A 13,536-nucleotide genomic window follows, 5' to 3' on the forward strand; every position below is an offset into this window, starting at 1 on the left:
ATGGAATCTTCTTTTATACCCAATCATGGCACCCACCTGTTCCCAATTAGCCTGTTCACCTGTGGGATGTTCCAAATAAGTGTTTGATGAGCATTCCTCAACTTTCTCAGTCTTCTTTACCACTTGTGCCAGCTATTTTGAATCATGTTGCAGGCATCAAATTCCAAATGTGCTAATATTTGCAAAAATATAAAGTTTTCCAGTTCGAACTTTGCAGTCTATTCAATTGAATATAAGTTGAAAAGGATTTACAAATCATTGTATTCTGTTTTTATTTACGATTTACACAACCTGCCAACTTCACTGGTTTTGGGTTTTATAGTTTTGACTCTTTTTTTTAGGCCATGTGACACAAAGCTTCAGGAAAATATATGCTGTAGTTTTTCTGTAAATCTTTTAATCAGACCTCTGTGTGTTATTTAGATTTGAACTATACAATCACATATTATAGCAGACTTTTTAGTAGATGCCTCTGCTTGTTGTCTCATGACCCGGTATATCTTGTCCATGTTTTCTGCAGAGGGAGGTACGTGTGAGGTGATCGCGGCCCACAGATGCTGTAACAAGAATCGCATCGAGGAACGCTCTCAGACCGTCAAGTGCTCCTGTTTACCAGGCAAAGTGGCTGGAACAACACGCAACAAACCTTCTTGTGTGGACGGTGAGAAAATATGCCTGGACATTCTTTGCTGAGTGCTTTTATGAATGGAAAAATGTGTGAGAAGTACCTCTCGATGCTTCGGGATCTATAACTTCAACTTTTTTTATAGCGTTACTCGAAGGTTTGTGATAAAAAAAATACTGCATTGCATGTTTGTCTTAAGTTTGTTTTTGTAAGCCTTACCTTTAAACACAACTGCTTAAAAGAGGCTGTTTGCAACATGCACTGTCAGGCCTGGGTCAGAAATAGGACTCAGATGCAGAGGTGGGGAATAATCCGGCAGGCACCTTAAGTTTCTTCAGCTGCCGCAGGAAGTTCATCCTCTGCTGGGCCTTCTTGATGAGGAAGCTGATGGTCGGCTCCTGCTTGAGGTCCTGGTTGATGAAGAAACGGATGCAGTCCACAATGGAGACGGAGGTGGGAGAGTCAATCAGGGTGAGGGGGGATGGTGGGGCTTTGACTTTCCTGAAGTCCAAGATCATAGCCACTGTTTTCTGGGCGTTCAGCACCAGGTTGTTGAGGCTGCACCAGGACGCCAGTCGGTCCACCTCTCTCCTGTAGGCGGACTCGTCGCCATCCGAGATGAGCCCGATGAGGGTAGTGTCGTCCGCAAACTTGAGCAGCTTTACGGATTGGTGACTGGAGGTGCAGCAGTTTGTATACAGGGAGAAGAGCCAGGGGGAAAGTACACAACCCTGAGGAGTACCCGTGTTTGTGGTTCGACTGTCCAAGACAATCTTCCCCAGCTGCACGTGCTGTCTTCGGTCCGTCAGGAAGTCATTGATCCAACTGCAGAGGGAGTCGGGCACGCTGAGCTGGTAGAGCTTGTCTCGTAGCAGTCCAGGGAGGATGGTGTTGAAGGCAGAGCTGAAGTCCACAAATAGGATCCTGGCGTAGGTTCTTGGGGAGTCCAGATGCTCCAGGATGAAGTGGAGGGCCAGGTTCACTGCATCATCAACAGACCTGTTGGCTCTGTAGGCAAACTGCAGTGGGTCCAGGAGGGGGGCGGTGATGTCCTTGAGGTGGGGCAGGACCAAGCGCTCAAAGGACTTCATGACCACAGACGTCAGCGCCACCGGCCTGTAGTCATTAAGTCCTGTGATCCGTGCTTTTTTTGACTTGTGTTAATGTGTGGTAACTTGTTTCTCTGATACGTTCAATCGGTGCTCTAGTCTTTGACGATGTGAGTATGTTGATGAGTATATAAGACTTATTTAGTTTATTAGTAGACATCACTGTGTTTGTTTACCGTTTAGTGGGGTTTTAATAATATTGTTGCTGTGTGGTCAAAAAGCTACGAGCTAACATCTCACTGTTAAGGATGGCATTGCTGCTGCTAATGTGGCTAGTTCACACATGCCATTGGGTAACTGCAATATATTGACAGCTTGTTTGTGCATGTATGTTTTCTGTTCTTTGTATTATGTCTCTAGTACTATACTTTGAGCATATCTATAGGCATAAGACACATATTGTTGTTTAGTTAGATGACATAAATGTTGATGGGTGTTTTCCTTGTGGTTTACAGATACTAACCTAACCTAATCCAAAACAATATGCACCATTAAAGTTTAAAGAGTCGAAAGCCCCGTTTACACTGGATAAGGTTATCCAGGGTAAATCACACCTAACCTTATCCGTGTCCACACACAACAATGCCACCGTTAAAGACCCCCGCCCCCTTTGTCTGCCGGCACAACGCAACCTAGTACCCATGCGCGGAAAATGCGCACGTCATAGTCATCTCCAGTGTTGCTTTGTGTGCGAGTTCTTAAATTTAACTTATCTGAACAATACCCAGTGTTGTGGTATTTCAATTAACTGGAATCCAGTGTGCTGTGGGGCCCTATTGTAGTGAACCACACCTGAGCCATCATAAATTCATTAAATCTTTATTAGACATGTAAACAATGTGATAAAGAACATTTTACATCAATCAATCTAGGGATCTAGATATCTGGTCAGGACACTCCTCACTCTTTTGCCTTCACCTTCATTGTCCATTCGTTTTTGGTGACTTTATATACTCTGGACCTAGACGTTGAGTCCGCGACATACATGGCGGACAATAACTGACACAGTCTGCTTTGCCAGTCCAAATGCATTCACTGTTTTCCTCGACGGCCAGGTAATACAAAGCACACGCTATCTTTTTTATCACATCCACTGGAGCTCGCATTCTCGTTGTCTCTCCTTCGACAATTGGACAAAGTTTTTCGCTAAGTAGCATCACAGCTGACCCGGCCGGACATTGGAAAGTTATCTTGCCATCTGAGAAGTGTCGTATCCCAAATAGCTGCAATTGTTTTCTCTTAATGTATTCATGAGTGATTTCCACAAGCGTCTGTACATGTAGAAGAAGGAGAAACACGGGCATGTCTGGATGACTCGCCTTCATATTTCCAGTGGTTAGCTCCGAGCTACGAAACCGCTTTATTATGAAGCTGGCAGTGGCGCGTTCTTTCTGACGTCATTTCCTGTGTGGGCGAGGTCTTTCTGGCGTCACTTCCTCTCTGAACTGACTTAGTAAACGATCAATGAGTCCATACAAAGCTAAGTGCCGGAGATTCAAGAATAACACGGCTGACTTACCCGTGTAAAAATTTGTCCGAGGAGGGGGACCTTAAAGGCCTACTGAAATTATTTTTTTTAATTTAAACGGGGATAGCAGATCCATTCTATGTGTCATACTTGATCATTTTGCGATATTGCCATATTTTTGCTGAAAGGATTTAGTAGAGAACATCGACAATAAAGTTTGCAACTTTTGATCGCTGATAAAAAAAGCCTTGCCTGTACCGGAAGTAGCGTGACGTCACAGGCTGAAGGGCTTCTCACATTTCCCCATTGTTTACACCAGCAGCGAGAGCGATTCTGACCGACAAAGCGACAATTACCCCATTAATTTGAGCGAGGATGAAAGATTTGTGGATAAGGAACGTGAGAGTGAAGGACTAGAGTGCAGTGCAGGACGTATCTTTTTTCACTCTGACCGTAACTTAGGTACAAGGGTTCATTGGATTCCACACTTTCTCCTTTTTCTATTGTGGATCACAGATTTGTTTTTTAAACCACCTCGGGTACTATATCCTCTTGAAAATGAGAGTCGAGAACGCAAAATGGACATTCACAGTGACTTTTATCTCCACGACAATACATCGGCGAAGCACTTTAGCTACGGAGCTAACGTGATAGCATCGTGCTTAAATTCAGATATAAACAAAAGAAATAAACCCCTGACTGGAAGGATAGACAGAAAATCAACAATGGACTTGTAAATACACGGTTAATGCTTTCCAGCGTGGCAAAGCTTAACAATGCTGTTGCTAACGACACCATTGAAGCTAACTTAGCAACGGAACCTCACAGAGCTATGATAAAAACATTAGCGCTCCACCTACGCCAGCCAGCCCTCATCTGCTCATCAACACCCGTGCTCACCTGCGTTCCAGCGATCGACGGAAGGACGAAGGACTTCACCCGATCATCGATGCGGTCGGCGACTAGCGTCGGATAGCGCGTCTGCTATCCAAGTCAAAGTCCTCCTGGTTGTGTTGCTGCTGCCAGCCGCTAATACACCGATCCCACCTACAACTTTCTTCTTTGCAGTCGTCATTGTTCATTAAACAAATTGCAAAAGATTCACCAACACAGATGTCCAGAATACTGTGGAATTTTGAGATGAAAACAGAGCTTTTTTGTATTGGATTCAATGGTGTCCAAATACTTCCGTTTAACTACTGACGTCACGCGCATACGTCATCATACATATTCGTTTTCAATCGGAAGTTTAGCGGGAAATTTAAAATTGCACTTTATAAGTTAACCAGGCCGTATTGGCATGTGTTGCAATGTTAAGATTTCATCGTTGATATACAGTACAAACTATCAGACTGCGTGGTCGGTAGTAGTGGGTTTCAGTAGGCCTTTAAATGATGGTTTAGTGTGGCTGAAACAGGGCTTAGGCTAAATAATTATTCGTTTAAGGGGTTAAATGACTTAGTGTAGACATGGCCCAAATGATGACCGTGTGTTCTCTGACCGGAACACCAGCGTGGTCAATATCCAAAAAAAAACAGTCTCAGAGTTGAAATACTCAACAAGTACCGATTAATACCAGTGTCGATAAGGAGTATCCATAAAATCCTAACAATATACTACATCTTTAAAAATGACTAAAAAGTGTTTGTTGCTTCTCTGGGACTGCGTCTATATGTATGTGCACGCGCTTCCTGCATGTACAGAACAAAGGTGAGTAACAAGCCTGAATACCAAACTAATTACTCGGGCCGAAGAGAAACGGTTATTCACTATAATCAGTATTTTTATATTAAAAAAACTATAGCCATTCAAAAAAGATACAGTACAAACTGTTAAACCACTAATGGTGTTTTTGATATATGTTTTGGTTGGAAACAGCACTTTTAATCAAGTTATTTCAGGAAAACTGCACTTTCTTTCAAATGTGCACATCATCCGCAATCCCTATGTGAGACAAACACTTACCACTTTTTTAAAATGTTTTAGTCATGCTGATAATAAAATGCATTCTACCATTAGGCAGGTAAAAGTACTGTGCTGCTGGGCATTAACAGGATGAGCTTGTGAACACCTGAGCCAGGCGCACGTTGCAGATCACATTGCCCAAGGCAGATCAAGCTGATGGAAATGAATAACTAATAAACACAAGTCAGGGAAGCTCCAGTCTAGTGCACCTGAATTACTTGAACTGAAGAAAACAATCATGCTTAGGCCCACTTGCTGGGGGAAAAAATACAGACAGGAAGTCACGAACCTACTGAGACAGAACTGTGAAGCCCTCTTCACACCGAGGAGCTCATTTATCGCTCCCTAATCTCGATTTTTTTTACCTCCACCTTTGCAGGAGATCAAAATCTTCACCCTGTCCTCCTTTTTACAAAAAAAAAAAATATGATGCGAAAACTCCTCATTATGAGTGCTGTTACATGAAGGGCCAGACAGGCCCACTCAATGGACTCCAAAGGGTTGGTTAGCCAGCTGACTCTCCAGATAATAAAGGAATATGAATTAAACATGAGACAATGATAACACAAAAAAACTTTTCCCGGGTTGATGAGAAGCCGAGTTCTCGGTCCTTGAGATGTTCTGCTCTTTAGATTGAAACACCTGCAGGGAACATTGACATAGTTGTGGTCATGAGTTGCAAATGAATATTCTCTTTAACAGAGTTGACCTTGTACATTGAGACAGATAGCAGAGACTGACTCTTTACAATGTGATGCCCTTTGAAAATCCCTCCATAACTTATTTTCATATTTGAAGTATGCTTTGGACTTTCTTGTGCCTCAAGCAAGCAATGTGGAACATAGGGGCCATAATATCGTGTCTTTACGAATGGCCAAATGGTGGTGCATCGGTTTACAGTAGCACACAGGTGTCAAACTCAAGGCCCGTCACATCATTTTATATGGCCCGCGAACGCTTAGCAAAATATGCATCAATGAAGTACTAAATGTATTTGTTCTTTCCATTTTGACCAAAAAAAAATATATATATATATACATATATGCACTGCATGCAATTGCATACCTTTTAAATGTTAATATTATGCAATATTGCAACAAATAATATATTACCATAGTTTCCTCACATTTGTATTTGTTAAATTAAAAATAAATACTTCAACATCTGCGTGACTAATGGTTTCAAAGCAAGTTATCCATCAAATTGTACACTGTAAAAATGACAATAGATATTACATTAAAATTACGATGTTTTTTTTTACAGCATATTCAGTTGAAAACTGTAAATTGAAAAAAACTTTACCATTGTTTTTATTATAAAATCCACAGTTGTTACTGTAAATGGAAAAATGGTACCACAGTTATTTTACGGTAACAAAGTGGCAGCTCAGTTGCCAGAATTAAAGAATAACAGTGGTCCTGTTTTTCTATTAACACTAATATGTTGACCAAACTACCTTCAATTTTACAGTAAGATTACTGTGTTACCATTTTAAAATGGTAAATAAACAGCAAGTAGTTTTCCCCCCCATCTACTTAAATACAATGTTTAAAAATGTGTAGATTTTACATTAAGAAAATGGTGACCAGATTTTTACAGTGAAATATATAGATTTGTTATATATTTAATAATAAAATGCATAGGCAAAGCCTTAAATTATTCACTATTAAAAGCGGCCCTCAATGAAAATGAGTTTGACTCCCCTGCAGTAGCATGCCCACTTCACAGCAAGGGGCAATTGAATCTCAGATCATGAGACAGAACTTTGTTAAAGATTTAAAGATTTGTATCAGTCAGTTATAAAAATACACAATCATACAAGTTAGGATAAAATCTATTTTGCTGTCAAAGTTCAATAATAAGGTTGTTCAATCAATTTAGGAACACAACCTAAGCCCCCTTGCAAAAATGCCAAACGGTTTATTCCAGGGGTCCCCAAACTTTTTGACTCGGGGGCTGCATTGATAAAACACACATATATATATATATATATATATATATATATATATATATATATATATATATATATATATATATATATAGTTTGGGGACCCCTGGTTTATTCTATCTGGTGGTAGCAAACTTACCATAGACCACTTAACTGTTCACTCCAACACAGACATCATCAGATCTCACATTTATGCATTCACACATTTGGGAAGTTAGGCTGGGTTGATAGAAAAAAGGTAAATATAGGCAAACTATGTTTGTATATATGATATTACTTTTGCATCACATAGCACATAACTGTGATGCGTTCAAGGACAGAGGTGGCGTCTCTAGTTTTTAAAGACAGGGGAGGCTCAACCAGAATGAAACACACTAAAAAATAATCATAATAATTAGAAATATGATAATGTATTATTTTGATCATTAATATTCACTAATGATAATCCTATATAAATCAAATAATCTCTACCTTACACTAGGGTTAAAGGGAAACGTGACAGATTTATAATCATATCAGTGAATAATGACATATTGTATGATTATTAAAACTCACATTCTGGTTACTATGTTAAATTTGTTGGCACTATTTAGTAAAAAAAAACCCACCAACAACCAAAAAGCAGAACTTTTAAAACAAAAAAATACCATTAGGTGCCTAAAAGGCCTAATTATGTCACTGGTTTGAATGATTGATAAAACACATTATTGATGAAACTTGTAACGACGTGGTCGCATGGTGATGCGCAGATCGTTCTCCCAGGATGCAGACGGAAACTCCGGAGGCAAGGTGCAGGTGAGACAATGATGTATTCGCATAAATCATACAGGAGACAAAACAAATACAACTAGCGTGCCGATCGCACGGGAAGCAAAGCTAAGGAAATAGGTAGCGCGAAAGCTTAGCATAAAAACAGGCAAACAAAAGGTAAAGCTTAGCTCAGGAATCATAGGAATAGACGTCGTAACTGTTGCGTGGAAGCAAATGAGACAGCCAGACAGTGTGTGGCGAAAAACAGGAATAAGTGGCTCTCTGATTAGTGCCCGGGAGCAGGTGAGCGTCCCAGACACTAATCAGAGGCAGGTGAAACTAATTTGCACCCATGGCAACCAAAACAAACCCAAGGGTGCACAAAACAGGAACTGAGGAAGTCAAAAAAACAAACAAACACACAGGATCACGACTGAAACTAAGACAAACAGGAATATTGTGGGTTTTCTGATCATGGAGTGTGCCTTCGACTGACTGGGCTTTCGGGTTGTCACGTTGGGGAGATTAGCACGTGCGTAGAACGGCAAATATAATGATCAAAATGTTGTAATAAAAACTACAAGTAAGGTGCACTTTATAATCAAACAGCTAGTGTGTAATCAGTACAATACTTACCGTATAAACACGTTGTAGGTCTCAACATAAGACTGACTGGCACTTTCAGCTTAATAGCAAAGACAACTTTCTAAATAGGCAGCCTATACACTACTGCCTTTTAACCTCTTGGAATTGCAACTTCATGCAACGTCTACTACCTCCCCGGATTGCAATTAATCAAATGTAAATGATCAAATGTAAATAATCAAATGTATATACTTGTTCTTATGCTTTCTTAGCTCACTATGTTCACTGCTCGCTGTACATATCCTACGAAGTCAGACCTACACTGTTTCAATGTCCATTTCTCAGATGATATAATTGTTAATGACTGAAGTGCTGATTTCAACCAAACCTAACATCCCCCGCCCCAACCCCCTCCACATCCCACCCCCCGGATTGTAAATAATGTAAATAATTCAATGTATATACTCTGATAATTAACTTGTGTGATGACTGTATTATGCTGATAGTATATATTTGTACCATGAATTGATTAACGTGAACCCCGACTTAAACAAGTTGAAAAACGTATTCGGGTGTTACCATTTAGTGGTCAATTGTACGGAATATGTACTGTACTGTGCGATCTACTAATAAAAGTCTCTATCAATCAATCAATCAATGTAATACTTGCAAATGGAACTCAGAAAGGTAATAAGAAAACAAGATCTAACAACTGGATGGCAGAGTTATCATAATCAGCTCATTTTTAAATGTTACAATAAAAATTGAGATTGTATTATTGAACAATTAACATTTATTAACACACAAACGTACCGAAAATTGGTGCCGTTGAGTACCGGTGTTGGTACCGTATTGGTTCAATTGCGTAAAGTAAGCATCCCTACTTGTAGCGTACATATTTAAACTGTGCAGATTGAAGTGTGGCAGCATAATAGTATACTGACTTTTCAATCAACAACAACAAAAGAAAAGCCTTTGTTCCACTTACCTGGTAACAGCTTGTCTTGAAATGTAATCCTAACTGCATGAAATTCAGTAAAGGATCATACTCTGCAAGTCTTTGACATCGAGTGGAAGATGATGAAAACAGCACAGTGTGTATTTTGTCATTTCACTCTCACGGGCACAGGCATGCTGAGAGAGAGTTATTCACAGTCATGCGTGTAAATAAAGTCATGTGCGAGTTGCTCCAGATGTACATCCCAGCAGTTTACTATGAATACAATTCTCCCATAACGATACCGTCACACAGACCATCTGAAAAACGTGTCAGTACTCATGATCATAGACGTGCTTGGTGAATATAACAAGAACTCATGACTGCAACTGCAGAGTGAGACTTTTTTTTTTTCACTGCGTCTTGAGGAAAGTTGCAAATGGAATTTTGGGGAAAATCTGCCAAATCAAAGCAGACCTTCCAAAGATTCAGGCACCAAGGAGGAGAAGAAGAAATTGTTGCTAACACTTAATGCCTCGTTGGATCGGCATGCTAAGAAGACAAGAAAATATTTGCGGTCACCGGGCCAATTAGCACATACTTACAGGTGAAATTGTGATACAAATAAAAATGACACCTGTATTGAGCACAATTGCACTTCCAATAAGATGACTGTAGAGGTCTTGCTCTAACGGGTTCTCTGGACCACCCAAGATGGACATTACAGCCGTGTCGAAGTTGGTAGAGTGGCCGTGCCAGCAATCGGAGTGTTGCTGGTTACTGGGGTTCAATCCCCACCTTCTACCATCCTAGTCACGTCCGTTGTGTCCTTGGGCAAGACACTTCACCCTTGCTCCTGATGGCTGCTGGTTAGCAAGGCGCCTTGCATGGCAGCTCCCGCCATCAGTGTGTGAATGTGTGTGTGAATGGGTGAATGTGGAAATACTGTCAAAACGCTTTGAGTACCTTGAAGGTAGAAAAGCGCTATACAAGTATAACCCATTTATCATTTATCATTTAATAACTGGTGCTTTTCAGCCATGTCACAGTTTCTCCACCATCAACAACCTTTCTCCTTCCCGACCGCTGCCTTTTACAGAGCGGCAGGTCATCAGACAACCACTCACAGCTGTGTCATCTACGCACCTGCCGCTAATCTCGAAGCCGGTCCTGAAGCGCCCCGCTTCTCCACAGGCCCGCAGGCCACGCCCCACCACAACGACCTATTTTTTTATTCGGGGTGCCTCATTTTGGTAAAGAACTGGGCGATACTGAGAATAAAAACGATTTGATACAAAGTAAATGCAGGGCCAGTATTGCTGATACCAATATCAGAATCAGAATCAGAAATACTTTATTAATCCCCGAGGGGAAATTAAGATTTTCAGCACAATCCCATTCCGGAGCAGACAAACATTACAGGGAGACAGAACAGGATCGCTGACGGGTCTGCCAAATTCCGGCGCCCGTTACAAAAAAGGTGAGAAACCGGTAATCGCTGGGGGGGTTGGGGGGGGGGAGAGAAAAAATAAATCAGTCTAAGCCTAGGCCCCTGGAGAGGGGGTCCAGACTAAGGCCAAGGGAAAAAAATAAAATCACCAAAAATGATTCCCGGGCGTGGCCACCGCTGCTGCCCATTGCTCCCCTCACCTCCCAGGGGGTGATCAAGTAATTTGTTTTGAGCTGAACCTAGCGGATAGTGTTCCATCCTTATCTTCCTAGTTTTTTGTTTGCAGGCTCCCCGATGGGATGTATTATCAGTTATCAGCATCAAACTGCAAGATCAAAGCACACAGTGAACAGAGATCATGTTGTTGAGTGTGTTGTTGGACCCTCATCAGAACAATACTCATGGGCTCATTTAATCAAGCAGTCATATTGGTGTCCACTCAAAATATGTGTCATCGCAAATGCCTCACAAACAGGTGGTTTTGGTACTCTGCATGTGGGGTGTTTGCATGTTCTTCACATTTTTGCTTTGGTAATTTCAAGAATGGTACTTCCTGCAGTTTCTTCATACAGTCCAAAAATGTTAGGTTGATTGGAGACACTTAAGGGCCTGATTTTGTAAAATCAAAATACCTTGTGTTAAACAGTGTGTGTAAACTATAATGCAGCATTTACTATAAGTTGGCATGTTGCATGTGATCTACTAACAGTGCGTGTGCAATCAACATCCATAAACGTGGATGCATATGCAAAAGTTCAATATATTTATCTGTACAGTAATTATTTATTTATATCTGCATCTTATTGCTATTTTATCCTGCACTACTAATGCAACGGAATTGTGTTCTTATCTGTACTGTAAAGTTCAAATTTGTATAAAAGGAAGTCTAAGTCTAAGTGGTGCAGACTGCCTTATTTATCCATCCATCCATTTTCTACCGCTTATTCCCTTCGGGGTCGCGGGGGGCGCTGGAGCCTATCTCAGCTACAATCGGGCGGAAGGCGGGGTACACCCTGGACAAGTCGCCACCTCATCACAGGGCCAACACAGATAGACAGACAACATTCACACTCACATTCACACACTAGGGCCAATTTAGTGTTGCCAATCAACCTATCCCCAGGTGCATGTCTTTGGAAGTGGGAGGAAGCCGGAGTACCCGGAGGGAACCCACGCAGTCACGGGGAGGACATGCAAACTCCACACAGAAAAATTAGGATTTTGCATGTGCTATATGGGGACAGACACTCTCATTTACTGCACATTCATGTTATTATACCCCTATATCCAGATCACTGTTTAGATCAGACCTGGGCAAATAAAGGCCCGGGGGCCACATGCGGCCCGTTGAGCTTTTCAATCTGGCCCGCCGGACATTCCCAAATAATTGTTTTAGATGTTTAAGATGGAAAGTGTAGCTGCCATTATGATGTGCAGTGATGTTTTCTAATGATCGGAAGTCTTCAACTATACAAAGTATTTCAATGCTTGGAATCTGCATCACATACTGGTTACTATAGTCATCTAATTAGTTACTATGGTCATCTAATTAATTACTGTGCTCATGTAATTACTTACTATGGTCACTATGAGATATCTCAGATTGTAGGTGGGGGTTTTTTCACTATGTTTGTTGCATTTTGGTTGCGTTTCGGTTGATTGTAAAATATGTTGTCAATATTCAGTGTTTTATCATTCATAGTTAATATTGTAAATTCCACATTCTTTATCTTCATGTACATTCTGGGTGTCTTATTCAGTAAAAAAAAAAATCTAATTCCATTACGTTTGTTAAGGTGGTCTGTCATAACGTTTTTAGCTTTCAATCATTATTGTGAGGTTTTGTATTAGTGTTCCTAAAAATAGATATACCGGCCCCCAGACACACATTTTAATCTAAATCTGGCCCCCCGAGTAAAATAATTGCCCAGGCCTGGTTTAGATTCATAATTTTTTTTAAAGGATTCTTTACTATTGGGATATAGGTGTCCATAGATGTTTTCATTCATCCAGGTCATTGTATTCTCAGGGCATTCAATCGATCGCAACTGGACTGATTGTTTTGTCTTAGAAGATGTGTTGCTTCTCATCCAAGTAGGCTTCACCGATTCATGCTCATAGACTTAGATTGATCAGATCTGAATAGTATTGGGATATCAGGCTTAGTGGAAGTCTTCGATCTTGGGGGTGCTTTTATAGTTTTGTAATGTTTTCTCGGAAAAAAAACATGTCTTATATTCAGGTTGGTACGGAATCAAAGATACTCAGACACAATGTTAAAGCCCTTGAAAATGAAATATTGTGTTGGACAGCTCCCTATTACAAAGTTGACTAATACATTCGAAATCTTAACGGGTAGATCATATCTAATTGGTGAGTAGATGACTGAGAGGTTAGCATGTTGGCCTCACAGTCAGGTGATTGATGTTTCAAATTTCCTTTTGGGAAGCCCTGTGTAAAGTTTGCATGTTTTAAAGTTAAGTTCAAGTTAAAGTACCAATAATTGTCACACACACACACACACTAGGTGTGGTGAAATTTGTCCTCTGCATTTGACCCATCCCCTTGTTTACCCCTGGGAGGTGAGGAGAGCGGTGCCGCGCCCGGGAATAATTTTTGGTGATTCAAACCCCAATTCCAACCCTTGATGCTGAGTGCCAAGCAGGGAGGTAATGGGTCACATTTTTATAGTCTTTGGT

At 40.8% G+C, this 13,536-nt stretch overlaps 1 protein-coding gene across 2 annotated transcripts in view; it reads left to right on the forward strand.

Annotated features, from left to right (window-relative positions):
* LOC133650144 (chemokine-like protein TAFA-1) overlaps positions 1–13,536 on the forward strand; it is a 401,775-nt gene that overhangs the window by 326,966 nt on the left and 61,273 nt on the right. For both annotated transcript variants that reach the window (XR_009826188.1, XM_062047052.1), the window contains exon 3: positions 521–661. Coding sequence is in view for 1 of the 2 variants with exons in the window: in XM_062047052.1 (XP_061903036.1) it covers positions 521–661 (141 nt within the window). In the remaining variant the exon portion in view is untranslated. The remainder of the gene's footprint in view (positions 1–520; positions 662–13,536) is intronic.

This window comes from Entelurus aequoreus, linkage group LG01, assembly GCF_033978785.1.
Source record: "Entelurus aequoreus isolate RoL-2023_Sb linkage group LG01, RoL_Eaeq_v1.1, whole genome shotgun sequence".
NCBI classification, from domain to species: Eukaryota; Metazoa; Chordata; class Actinopteri; order Syngnathiformes; family Syngnathidae; genus Entelurus; species Entelurus aequoreus.